Consider the following 13,676-nt stretch of genomic DNA (forward strand, 5'->3'; position numbering starts at 1 on the left):
AAATATAATGACATGTCAGTTCTAGTATATTTGTCCCATGAATACCCGTTTATCTTCTGCATTTCTTCTTGGTGGAGCAATTTTAATGGCCAGTAGTGTAGATACGTGTACCAAGTGTGGTTGAAATCGATCCAGTGGTTTAGAAGATGTGGAACATGTATGCATACAGTTTTGTTGTAATATGTATGGATACGGTGCAAGTTGCCTTGATAAACTGGTAAACCTAAACGCTGTGGTACGTTGTCACTGTGCTGTGAGGTGACGGTGAGGTGTTGCTGTCTGGTGTGCAGGAGACGTACGGGCTGTACGCGGAGCTGCTGCACCGCATCGACTCGCTGCCGCGCTGCCCGGACGACCTGCGCGCCCAGCGCCGCTTCATGGACTTCGCCTGCCGCTCGTTCGCCTCGCGGCTGGAGCGCCGCCGCAACGTCCTCATCACCGCCCAGAGGTTCTCCAGGCTCGCCGGCGAGGTGCGCCGCTGGTCACGTAACGCCGCCCGCCAAATACAGGGCTATTACAAATGATTGAAGCGATTTCATAAATTCACTGTAGCTCCATTCATTGACATATGGTCACGACACACTACCGATACGTAGAGAAACTCATAAAGTTTTGTTCGGCTGAAGCCGCACTTCAGGTTTCTGCCGCCAGAGCGCTCGAGAGCGCAGTGAGACAAAATGGCGACAGGAGCCGAGAAAGCGTATGTCGTGCTTGAAATGCACTCACATCAGTCAGTCATAACAGTTCAACGACACTTCAGGACGAAGTTCAACAAAGATACACCAACTGATAACTCCATTCGGCGATGGTGTGCGCAGTTTAAAGCTTCTGGATGCCTCTGTAAGGGGAAATCAACGGGTCGGCCTGCAGTGAGCGAATAAACGGTTGAACGCGTGCGGGCAAGTTTCACGCGTAGCCCGTGAAAGTCGACGAATAAAGCAAGCAGGGAGCTAAAAGTGCCATAGCCGACGGTTTGGAAAATCTTACGGAAAAGGCTAAAGCAGAAGCCTTACCGTTTCGAACTCATTGATGGGGACACGCTGCGCCGAGTGTGGGAGGAACTTGATTATCGGCTTGATGTCTGCCGAATCACTAAAGGGGCACATATCGAACATTTGTGAATGCCTAAAAAATCTTTTTGAGTTTTTGTATGTGTGTGCAAAGCATTGTGAAAATATCTCAAATGATAAAGTTATTGTAGAGCTGTGAAATCGCTTCAATCATTTGTAATAACCCTGTATACCGCGGGCTGCACTCTACTTTCATAGTCGAGTTCAGAATACACATCCCGGGAAATCGATCACATCCACATAAACTGATGACCGCCAACTCATTACTTCCTATACAATAGCATGTTGGTCCACCTCCGAATCCCAGTTAACAGCAGCCATTCTTCGTGAAACTGATGTGACAAGTGCTTGTAGGTTTACGGGTAGGCACAGAGCTGTTCAGTTCGGGCGAATTTGATAGCCAAGAGTTCTGTGTGAAATTACAATGAAATGAACACCATTAGCTGCTTAGAGGCGTTGACATACGTCAACGCGGACAGATGAAAATGTGTGCCCCGACTGGGACTCGAACCCGGGATCCCCTGCTTACATGGCAGACGCTCTATCCATCTGAGCCACCGAGGGCACAGACGATAGCGCGACTGCAGGGATTTATCTCTGGCACGCCTCGCACGAAAACCACGTTCTCAACGTATTGTCCCGCACTACATTCGTCGTGCCCCCACCCATTCTACTCATTACACGCGGCGCGTTGCCGATTCCCGTAAGAGTTCGGGCACTGTTTGACACTTCGCACAGAAGAAGAAGATGGTCAAGTGGCCGGTGAGCATGAACTGTATATATATATACTAAGATGGTATCGACTAATGAGTATAATGGGCAGGGGCACTATGAATGTAGTGCGGGACAATACGTTGAGAATGTGGGTTTCTTGGGAGGCGTGCCAGAGATAAATCCCTGCAGTCGCGCTGTCCTCTGTGTCCTCGTTGGCTCAGATGAATAGAGCGTCTGCCATGTAAGCAGGAGATCCCGGGTTCGAGTCCCGGTCGGGGCACGCATTTTCATGTGTCCCCGTTGACGTATGTCAACGCCTGTAAGCAGCTAATGGTGTTCATTTCATTGTAATTTCATTCTAACGAGCTGCATGCTCACCAATGGTGTCTGTCCTTTCGGACATGTCCGAAAGGACAGATACCATCTTAGTTTATATACTTCTACCCACTGGCGCATTATTCTCGCGTTGCGGCACCGACAGTGATCCTGCTGAGAGATGCCATCCCCATCGGGGAAGACATTGAGCGCAAAGGGGTGCAGGTAGACCGCGCGGCCCTTGGCTGTCACGGTGCCTTCCATTACTACTACAGGTCCCGTTGAAGCCCATGTGAATGTTCCCCATAGCATAATCCTGCCTCCAACGATCTGTGCCCGTGGCGTTGCGTATATTTCGACCGGCCGTTCATCTGGATCATGGCGTATCCGAACAAGAAACGTAATCCACCATAGCAGGCAACCCGTTCCCACTGACATACAGTCCTCTCTCGATGATCCCGCACTCAGTGTCGTCAGACGTGCCACAGAGAGCCGCCTGTGCTGCTTTTTAGACCGTCAATGCCTCCGACCTCCATGTTTCGTCATGACGCGTCGCCGTTCAACACTTCGCCTGTGCGTGATTTCACCGTCCTTCAGCCACTTCCCACGAATGGTCAGGGTAGCAGTACACGAACAGACGGCCAGTTTCGCCGTTCCCAACCTGATTGTTCCCGGACGCCAGGCCATAACAAACTCATTTTTATCTAATTCTGCTATAACAGTACAATTCTCCATTTGTGTCCTGAGTCATCGCTAAAATAATTTCCCCTTTTCTCTCTGCTCCGCTTATGCAAGGTATTAAACAAAAAAGTATTCTGTATATTGAGAGGAGGTAGTATGGACCAAAAAAGGAAAAAAAGGCCAGTCAACATTGGCTCTGTCTTAAGTGCTACGAGGCTTGTTTGTTTCTGTGAAGTGCATCTCTTCTACTACGACCTACAGAATGCAACAAACAATTGAGTGAACAGTTGAGAACACGTTACTCTAATGTACAACAGCAGACCTTCCAATGTAATCTGCTTCCTATCACACACGACCTGCACACCTCAGCCATCGGTAAAGGAGGTCCTCGATATGGTGTCCATTCATACCAAGGCATGTTTCTGTCCGAAGTAAACTCCTGGAAATGGAAAAAAGAACACATTGACACCGGTGTGTCAGACCCACCATACTTGCTCCGGACACTGCGAGAGGGCTGTACAAGCAATGATCACACGCACGGCACAGCGGACACACCAGGAACCGCGGTGTTGGCCGTCGAATGGCGCTAGCTGCGCAGCATTTGTGCACCGCCGCCGTCAGTGTCAGCCAGTTTGCCGTGGCATACGGAGCTCCACCGCAGTCTTTAACACTGGTAGCATGCCGCGACAGCGTGGACGTGAACCGTATGTGCAGTTGACGGACTTTGAGCGAGGGCGTATAGTGGGCATGCGGGAGGCCGGGTGGACGTACCGCCGAATTGCTCAACACGTGGGGCGTGAGGTCTCCACAGTACATCGATGTTGTCGCCAGTGGTCGGCGGAAGGTGCACGTGCCCGTCGACCTGGGACCGGACCGCAGCGACGCACGGATGCACGCCAAGACCGTAGGATCCTACGCAGTGCCGTAGGGGACCGCACCGCCACTTCCCAGCAAATTAGGGACACTGTTGCTCCTGGGGTATCGGCGAGGACCATTCGCAACCGTCTCCATGAAGCTGGGCTACGGTCCCGCACTCCGTTAGGCCGTCTTCCGCTCACGCCCCAACATCGTGCAGCCCTCCTCCAGTGGTGTCGCGACAGACGTGAATGGACGGACGAATGGAGACGTGTCGTCTTCAGCGATGAGAGTCGCTTCTGCCTCGGTGCCAATGATGGTCGTATGCGTGTTTGGCGCCGTGCAGGTGAGCGCCACAATCAGGACTGCATACGACCGAGGCACACAGGGCCAACACCCGGCATCATGGTGTGGGGAGCGATCTCCTACACTGGCCGTACACCACTGGTGATCGTCGAGGGGACACTGAATAGTGCACGGTACATCCAAACCGTCATCGAACCCATCGTTCTACCATTCCTAGACCGGCAAGGGAACTTGCTGTTCCAACAGGACAATGCACGTCCGCATGTATCCCGTGCCAGCCAACGTGCTCTAGAAGGTGTAAGTCAACTACCCTGGCCAGCAAGATCTCCGGATCTGTCCCCCATTGAGCATGTTTGGGACTGGATGAAGCGTCGTCTCACGCGGTCTGCACGTCCAGCACGAACGCTGGTCCAACTGAGGCGCCAGGTGGAAATGGCATGGCAAGCCGTTCCACACGACTACATCCAGCATCTCTACGATCGTCTCCATGGGAGAATAGCAGCCTGCATTGCTGCGAAATGTGGATATACACTGTACTAGTGCCGACATTGTGCATGCTCTGTTGCCTGTGTCTATGTGCCTGTGGTTCTGTCAGTGTGATCATGTGATGTATCTGACCCCAGGAATGTGTCAATAAAGTTTCCCCTTCCTGGGACAATGAATTCACGGTGTTCTTATTTCAATTTCCAGGAGTGTAGTATGCAAAACTCCAGGTCCCTTACGGATGCGCTGGCAGGCATTGATAACTTGTTGCTGCAGTGTTTCTACATCACTAATGAGACTCGCTTCCAGCAAAGATTTCAAGTGGTACAACAACGAACTAGTATGCTCGACCTCTCCAACTAATTCGTTGACCATTAAATGTCCATGCATAAACGACTTCTCCAGCCATTGTCGGTATCGTACCATCTCTACCAGAAGAGGCAAGTCGTTTGATAGGAACTGATGATACCTCGCACCTGTCAACCTGTTTAGTACTGTGTAAGGTGCTATTAGTCCATCGCCAATAACTCCTCCCCATACATTAATTGAAAATCGGAGCTGATGGCTCATTTCTTCAACACCGTGTGCAATTGCAGCAGGCAACTCATGTTGGTGATGAAAACTGATAGTCCTATGTAGCCTGAAACCAGCCTCGTCTGCCAACAGTATCATTGATGTCAAGAATGGATCATCACCAAATCTTAACAACAGCCATTGGTACTGCTGCAGTCTCAAAGGCTGTTGATATGGCTGAAGGGCTTGGACACGCTGTACATGATATGGATATAGCAAAAATATTCATGCAGGATCGTCCAAAGCAGAAGATGATTAACCCCGATAGGTGCTGAAATTCTACATGCACCATCTCCAGCATCTTCTTCCACTCGTTGCAATCCCTGCTCCTCCACAACGGGAGTGCGAATTGTGCCAAGTTTGCCACAGTCCGACGTTGTTTGAGCTACGGAACCAGAGTCTGCTAGTCGCTGGAAAAGACGTCTGAATAAATGTGCACACAGTACCCTGCACTCTGGATATTTTTCAGCAAACAGAACACAGCTTGGACGCTTGCTTTCATTTGCCAGACCATAACAGAATATCGTGTCTACCACTCTCCGTGTGGAATAATAGGTTTCCAATATGCTGGCAAGTGCAGTGATAAGATTAAAATGTAAAAGTATTTCACAACTTATCAAAACACAAACTGGTTTCATTCGAACTAGTGTAAGCACTGCACTTACCGATAGCTGTGAAGACGGTTTACCATAACAGCGCTAACAGATGTTTACTGCATGCTTTATCCGTGGACTATAATAGAGTAACAGAGGAATGTGTCCCAATTTGCTTATTGTGGATGTTCATAATAACAAACAGTTTTCAGTAGAAGAGATGTGTTTCACAATAGCGAAGATGAACAAGTGCTCATAGCTCTTAAGGTATGCATTTTAGAGCCCATATTTACTGGACATTTTTTCTTCTCTTGGGCCACATTACCAACTCCAAAAAGGTGGCATTCCTTTCTTTTAACACCCTGTATGCTTTTTCCCTGCAGCATCACGAGTCCACGGCACCAACAGACGGAACTCAGTCTCGCGGTAGGCAGCAGTCACAGTGTTTCGGTTCGTCAGTGTATATCGATTAAATGCAAAAAAATGTCCACGAGTGGACAGCCGACAACCATCGGCTTCCTGCCATACTACTAGCCACGTAGGTAGAATCACGTAAAGTTGTACGGAAAGATACCATTGTTAAGGCTATTCATTCATGGACGTACTTTATTGGAACTATAAATATGTTACTGGTTTCCCAGATACATTTTCTGGTAGAAAGTGCATTCAAGAATCGATCACGTATGTTGTGTCAGTAATCAACATCAATAGACTGCAGCCTAAGACTGTCGGTAGCCTTTCAGATTGTATTGTGGCTGCGTTCCTCCGAGATCCCATTGTTCGCAGCGATGGAGAGATTAAATTAAATAACTGCTTTATTTATTTAGTTTCTTTAATGATGTCAATATATGCACCCATTTTTCCTGATTTGATACTTCAGTTATATTTATCACGTAGACAGGAACAAATGTTACCCGAGCTTTGCAACCGTATATTTATTTTGTTATTAAGCAGTTTGAGTTACGTTGTTTGGCATATAGTCATCAGCCTATGATGAGCGTCCATAGCTCACCACTTGGACACATATGAAGGGTGAAAGTTGCGATACGTTACACGCTCACTCTGCTTCCTATAAAACTCTGGTGTCCATTGAGCCACGTTAGTCTTGTTAACATATAAGTCGGACCTTTGACATATTTTCACAATAATGCCCCGATCTGCTGGGGCTGCATATGTGTGACTGATACCTGGTATCTCTGTGACTCGCACCAATACGGTAAGCGTGTGGACAATTCAGTTTTTACAACTTTAACTTTACTCCTGCTACAAGGCGAATGAAGATACACTCCTGGAAATGGAAAAAAGAACACATTGACACCGGTGTGTCAGACCCACCATACTTGCTCCGGACACTGCGAGAGGGCTGTACAAGCAATGATCACACGCACGGCACAGCGGACACACCAGGAACCGCGGTGTTGGCCGTCGAATGGCGCTAGCTGCGCAGCATTTGTGCACCGCCGCCGTCAGTGTCAGCCAGTTTGCCGTGGCATACGGAGCTCCATCGCAGTCTTTAACACTGGTAGCATGCCGCGACAGCGTGGACGTGAACCGTATGTGCAGTTGACGGACTTTGAGCGAGGGCGTATAGTGGGCATGCGGGAGGCCGGGTGGACGTACCGCCGAATTGCTCAACACGTGGGGCGTGAGGTCTCCACAGTACATCGATGTTGTCGCCAGTGGTCGGCGGAAGGTGCACGTGCCCGTCGACCTGGGACCGGACCGCAGCGACGCACGGATGCACGCCAAGACCGTAGGATCCTACGCAGTGCCGTAGGGGACCGCACCGCCACTTCCCAGCAAATTAGGGACACTGTTGCTCCTGGGGTATCGGCGAGGACCATTCGCAACCGTCTCCATGAAGCTGGGCTACGGTCCCGCACACCGTTAGGCCGTCTTCCGCTCACGCCCCAACATCGTGCAGCCCGCCTCCAGTGGTGTCGCGACAGGCGTGAATGGAGGGACGAATGGAGACGTGTCGTCTTCAGCGATGAGAGTCGCTTCTGCCTTGGTGCCAACGATGGTCGTATGCGTGTTTGGCGCCGTGCAGGTGAGCGCCCCAATCAGGACTGCATACGACCGAGGCACACAGGGCCAACACCCGGCATCATGGTGTGGGGAGCGATCTCCTACACTGGCAGTACACCACTGGTGATCGTCGAGGGAACACTGAATAGTGCACGGTGCATCCAAACCGTCATCGAACCCATCGTTCTACCATTCCTAGACCGGCAAGGGAACTTGCTGTTCCAACAGGACAATGCACGTCCGCATGTATACCGTGCCACCCAACGTGCTCTAGAAGGTGTAAGTCAACTACCCTGGCCACCAAGATCTCCGGATCTGTCCCCCATTGAGCATGTTTGGGACTGGATGAAGCGTCGTCTCACGCGGTCTGCACGTCCAGCACGAACGCTGGTCCAACTGAGGCGCCAGGTGGAAATGGCATGGCAAGCCGTTCCACAGGACTACATCCAGCATCTCTACGATCGTCTCCATGGGAGGATAGCAGCCTGCATTGCTGCGAAAGGTGGATATACACTGTACTAGTGCCGACATTGTGCATGCTCTGTTGCCTGTGTCTATGTGCCTGTGGTTCTGTCAGTGTGATCATGTGATGTATCTGACCCCAGGAATGTGTCAATAAAGTTTCCCCTTCCTGGGACAATGAATTCACGGTGTTCTTATTTCAATTTCCAGGAGTGTATATGAAAAAGCTCGTGAAGCATATAATTGATTTTTATTCCATTTTACCATTACTTGAGTGTAATGTGCTGCTGTGTTGGTTCATTTTCAACTGCTTGAAAGATCTTCAGCCTGTGGCACATGTAACGTACCGAAAACTGTGTGGAACAGAGTTTTTAAAAATTTCCGTTCAAATCGAATGAGTTCGTCTCCTTTATATATGTCTGGTTGAGAATGTTCCCTCTATTCAAGCTGGTACTTGTCCGTTTTCTAGTTGCAGTTATCTCATTTCCCCAAAGACACGAAGAATTGACATCCCTGACTTGCCAGATTGAGGCTTGCTTGAAGTCTCGTCCTCCCGCGCCGCTGTCTTGCAATCCTGCTGATCCCCAAGCCCTCACCGCAGGTCATCTCCTGACTGGAACCGCAATCACATGCATCCCTCAGCCAGATCCAGGTACAGCCAACCTGAGCTTGCTCAAAATGTGGGAACTGCTGCAGCAAGGCTTCCAGATCTTTTGGCGGCGCTGGTCATCTGACTGCCTGTATCATCTGCACCAGCGGGCCAAGTGGACGGTCTCCAGTCAGAATGTGCAACCTGGTGCATTTGCCATAGTAAGGGAAGTTAACCTGTCACCCTTATGTTGGAAGCTGGCCGTCATTGAAAAGTCAACGTTGCCGTGACACTGTACTCCTTCCCCGTGTATGTCTTTTCTGGACTGCATTCGGCCCTGAAGTCATTTTCAAAGATGAGAACGCACGACCGCGTCGAACAGCGCAGGTGGGGGGAGGGATTGGAAAGACAGGATATTCGGCGAATAGACTGGCCTGCCCGTTTCCTCCACTTCGAGCTCCTGTGGGACGCGCTAGGGAGACGAACTGCAGCGATGACCGTGCAGCAATTGTCAGCCGTTCTGATGGTGGAGTCAAACCGCCCACCGCAAGAACGCGTTGCCGTGCACGTACTGCCGTCCAAGGGATCATCATAAATCGCGGTGACTTCAGTGTACTCGTAATTATTTTTTGTATAGACGTGTCATTTCTCTTCGTCTCATAGCGCATTTAACTCAGTTGCCTTCTGCAATATACTGTAACGTTTCTTTCTATGTAAGCTCCAAGTTTTGTCGAGTTATGTTACTTGGCAATGACAGCCATGTCAAAGTTACTTCATCCTTTACGTTTAGGACATCAGTGTATTTTCGATAAGTTTCGACTCCAAAGATTGGCGGCATTATGATGCGACGCAATCGGCATATTAAAAATGAAAACCTTACGCACACCAGTAATTGTAATAAATTTTCCAGCTTTAGATCACAAATGCTGAATGAACATATTAAGTCAAGCACATTATTGCACATGCATCCTTTCATCAGTTCTTCCCCTTTCACTGTATTCAAAATTTTAGAAACACTTACATAGAAGTTCCAGTACAACCTACAATCTCAACAGAATGCAATAGCGTAGTAATTTTACGAGAGGTTTCTGAAAAACAAGGCCTCCGAATTTATGTGAAGATGCTTGAAGTTTTTTAAATAAAAAAAAAAGGTTTTTAACATTCTACATCTTTATTCTTCATGTCCGCATATTTATTTCTCATAATAGTCACCACGGCGACGAATACATTTCTCCCAACGACAGACCAATTTGTTGATTTTTTCACTATAGAATACACTCCTGGAAATTGAAATAAGAACACCGTGAATTCATTGTCCCAGGAAGGGGAAACTTTATTGACACATTCCTGGGGTCAGATACATCACATGATCACACTGACAGAACCAAAGGCACATAGACACAGGCAACAGAGCATGCACAATGTCGGCACTAGTACAGTGTATATCCACCTTTCGCAGCAATGCAGGCTGCTATTCTTCCATGGAGACGATCGTAGAGATGCTGGATGTAGTCCTGTGGAACGGCTTGCCATGCCATTTCCACCTGGCGCCTCAGTTGGACCAGCGTTCGTGCTGGACGTGCAGACCGCGTGAGACGACGCTTCATCCAGTCCCAAACATGCTCAATGGGGGACAGATCCGGAGATCTTGCTGGCCAGGGTAGTTGACCTACACCTTCTAGAGCACTTTGGGTGGCACGGGATACATGCGGACGTGCATTGTCCTGTTGGAACAGCAAGTTCCCTTGCCGGTCTAGGAATGGTAGAACGATGGGTTCGATGACGGTTTGGATGTACCGTGCACTATTCAGTGTCCCCTCGACGATCACCAGTGGTGTACGGCCAGTGTAGGAGATCGCTCCCCACACCATGATGCCGGGTGTTGGCCCTGTGTGCCTCGGTCGTATGCAGTCCTGATTGTGGCGCTCACCTGCACGGCGCCAAACACGCATACGACCATCATTGGCACCGAGGCAGAAGCGACTCTCATCGCTGAAGACGACACGTCTCCATTCGTCCCTCCATTCACGCCTGTCGCGACACCACTGGAGGCGGGCTGCACGATGTTGGGGCGTGAGCGGAAGACGGCCTAACGGTGTGCGGGACCGTAGCCCAGCTTCATGGAGACGGTTGCGAATGGTCCTCGCCGATACCCCAGGAGCAACAGTGTCCCTAATTTGCTGGGAAGTGGCGGTGCGGTCCCCTACGGCACTGCGTAGGATCCTACGGTCTTGGCGTGCATCCGTGCGTCGCTGCGGTCCGGTCCCAGGTCGACGGGCACGTGCACCTTCCGCCGACCACTGGCGACAACATCGATGTACTGTGGAGACCTCACGCCCCACGTGTTGAGCAATTCGGCGGTACGTCCACCCGGCCTCCCGCATGCCCACTATACGCCCTCGCTCAAAGTCCGTCAACTGCACATACGGTTCACGTCCACGCTGTCGCGGCATGCTACCAGTGTTAAAGACTGTGATGGAGCTCCGTATGCCACGGGAAACTGGCTGACACTGACGGCGGCGGTGCACAAATGCTGCGCAGCTAGCGCCATTCGACGGCCAACACCGCGGTTCCTGGTGTGTCCGCTGTGCCGTGCGTGTGATCATTGCTTGTACAGCCCTCTCGCAGTGTCCGGAGCAAGTATGGTGGGTCTGACATACCGGTGTCAATGTGTTCTTTTTTCCATTTCCAGGAGTGTATTTGACTTTGCTCAGAACCACAAACTAATTTTTTTCTTAAACTTCATTGACGAAGCGAAGTCCTCGAAGGCGTTCTTTAACTTTTGGAACCAGATGATAATCGGATGGGCCAAGTCAGAACTTTATAGAGGATGATGGATGACAATGAACGCAAGATGTCGGATTGTTCCACATGTCGCAGTGCTCGTGTGTCATGCAGAAGGAGGGGGTGCTCCTTGTCTGAACGACCTCTTCGAATTCGAAGTTCGATTACAGCACGCCATTTCTCATGCACCGACAACTTACGATACACGCCGCCATGTTATACCCTCTAGCAGCAGAAGGTGACGTATATGCAGACATTAACAGTAAAGACATACAATGTTAACAATGATTGTTTTATGTAAAAACCTTTAAGAGTTCTCATATATAAAATTCGGGGGTCTTACTTTTCAATATGTCGTCGTACAATAAAGAAAGTGTAACAGAAATTGAACAGAGGAAGTGACTTGTACAAAGACTTTCATTTCAGATGGCGATTGCTATCCACCTACTGTAACTGACTTAGATTTTAGAACCTTCATTTTATACTTTATTACACGCTTCCCATTGATTCACCAACAATTGTCTCTCACTGAGCCAGTTAAGGAAGTAGAGAAATATACTGCTGTTAAGAACGTAACAAGAAACAAAATGAGTATTGTGTACAGACATTTCTGCCTACTATGACTGGCGCAGCGTGTGCTACAAAGTATGAAGTGTTGTCAGAGAGAAAAAGCAATCTGTTGTAAGACTCTAGAACATACCTTGAGCTCAAACATAATGATGTATCTCCACCAGAATGGCCTGCTCCATGCCAACCACTATGGATCCCGAAAACATAGACCATCCGAAACCCAACTTCCACTTTTCTCACATGGGATCCTGAAACCCCTGAATCAAGGCAGTCAGATGGGTGAAATATTTATCGACCTCCGAAAAGCATTTGACTCCGTACTACACCAATGTTTATTAACAGAAGCGAGATTATATGGGTTATCAAGCAAAATTGGTGACTGGACTGAGGATGGAGGACGCAGCAAGATATCTTCGATGGAGAGATATCGACAGATGCAGAGAAGTAACTTCGAGCATTCTATACGGAAGTGTGTTGGGACTTTTGCTGTTAATATTGTGAGGTAATGACCTGGCAGACAACATTAACTGTAACCTCAGACATTTTGCAGATGACGCATTTCCTACAAGAGCTATTCGGAAAGTAAGGTCCCATCGGTGGCGAAATGGAAACCACAGTAAAGATCAAAAATGTTTTATTTGCAACAGTTTCCTACATCTTCCAGCTATTTCTCTATTTAGTCGCCGCTCATACTTAGACATTTGTCGTAGCGTTGTACCAACTTCCCAATCGCTTCGTTATACACTCCTGGAAATTGAAATAAGAACACCGTGAATTCATTGTCCCAGGAAGGGGAAACTTTATTGACACATTCCTGGGGTCAGATACATCACATGATCACACTGACAGAACCACAGGCACATAGACACAGGCAACAGAGCATGCACAATGTCGGCACTAGTACAGTGTATATCCACCTTTCGCAGCAATGCAGGCTGCTATTCTCCCATGGAGACGATCGTAGAGATACTGGATGTAGTCCTGTGGAACGGCTTGCCATGCCATTTCCACCTGGCGCCTCAGTTGGACCAGCGTTCGTGCTGGACGTGCAGACCGCATGAGACGACGCTTCATCCAGTCCCAAACATGCTCAATGGGGGACAGATCCGGAGATCTTGCTGGCCAGGGTAGTTGACTTACACCTTCTAGAGCACCTTGGGTGGCACGGGATACATGCGGACGTGCATTGTCCTATTGGAACAGCAAGTTCCCTTGCCGGTCTAGGAATGGTAGAACGATGGGTTCGATGACGGTTTGGATGTACCGTGCACTATTCAGTGTCCCCTCGACGATCACCAGTGGTGTACGGCCAGTGTAGGAGATCGCTCCCCACACCATGATGCCGGGTATTGGCCCTGTGTGCCTCGGTCGTGTGCAGTCCTGATTGTGGCACTCACCTGCACGGCGCCAAACACGCATACGACCATCATTGGCACCAAGGCAGAAGCGACTCTCATCGCTGAAGACGACACGTCTCCATTCGTCCCTCCATTCACGCCTGTCGCGACACCACTGGAGGCGGACTGCACGATGTTGGGGCGTGAGCGAAAGACGGCCTAACGGTGTGCGAGACCGTAGCCCAGCTTCATGGAGACGGTTGCGAATGGTCCTCGCCGATACCCCAGGAGCAACAGTGTCCCTAATTTGCTGGGA

The 13,676-nt window shown here is 49.5% G+C and overlaps 1 protein-coding gene across 1 annotated transcript in view; it reads left to right on the forward strand.

Moving 5' to 3' along the window:
• LOC126187459 (titin) overlaps positions 1-13,676 on the forward strand; it is a 947,541-nt gene that overhangs the window by 18,994 nt on the left and 914,871 nt on the right. Inside the window, exon 2 of the mRNA XM_049928552.1 lies at positions 291-470. Coding sequence (XP_049784509.1) covers positions 378-470 — 93 coding nt within the window. The 5' untranslated portion in view covers positions 291-377. The remainder of the gene's footprint in view (positions 1-290; positions 471-13,676) is intronic.

This window comes from Schistocerca cancellata, chromosome 5 (assembly GCF_023864275.1).
Source record: "Schistocerca cancellata isolate TAMUIC-IGC-003103 chromosome 5, iqSchCanc2.1, whole genome shotgun sequence".
In the NCBI taxonomy this organism is placed as follows: Eukaryota; Metazoa; Arthropoda; class Insecta; order Orthoptera; family Acrididae; genus Schistocerca; species Schistocerca cancellata.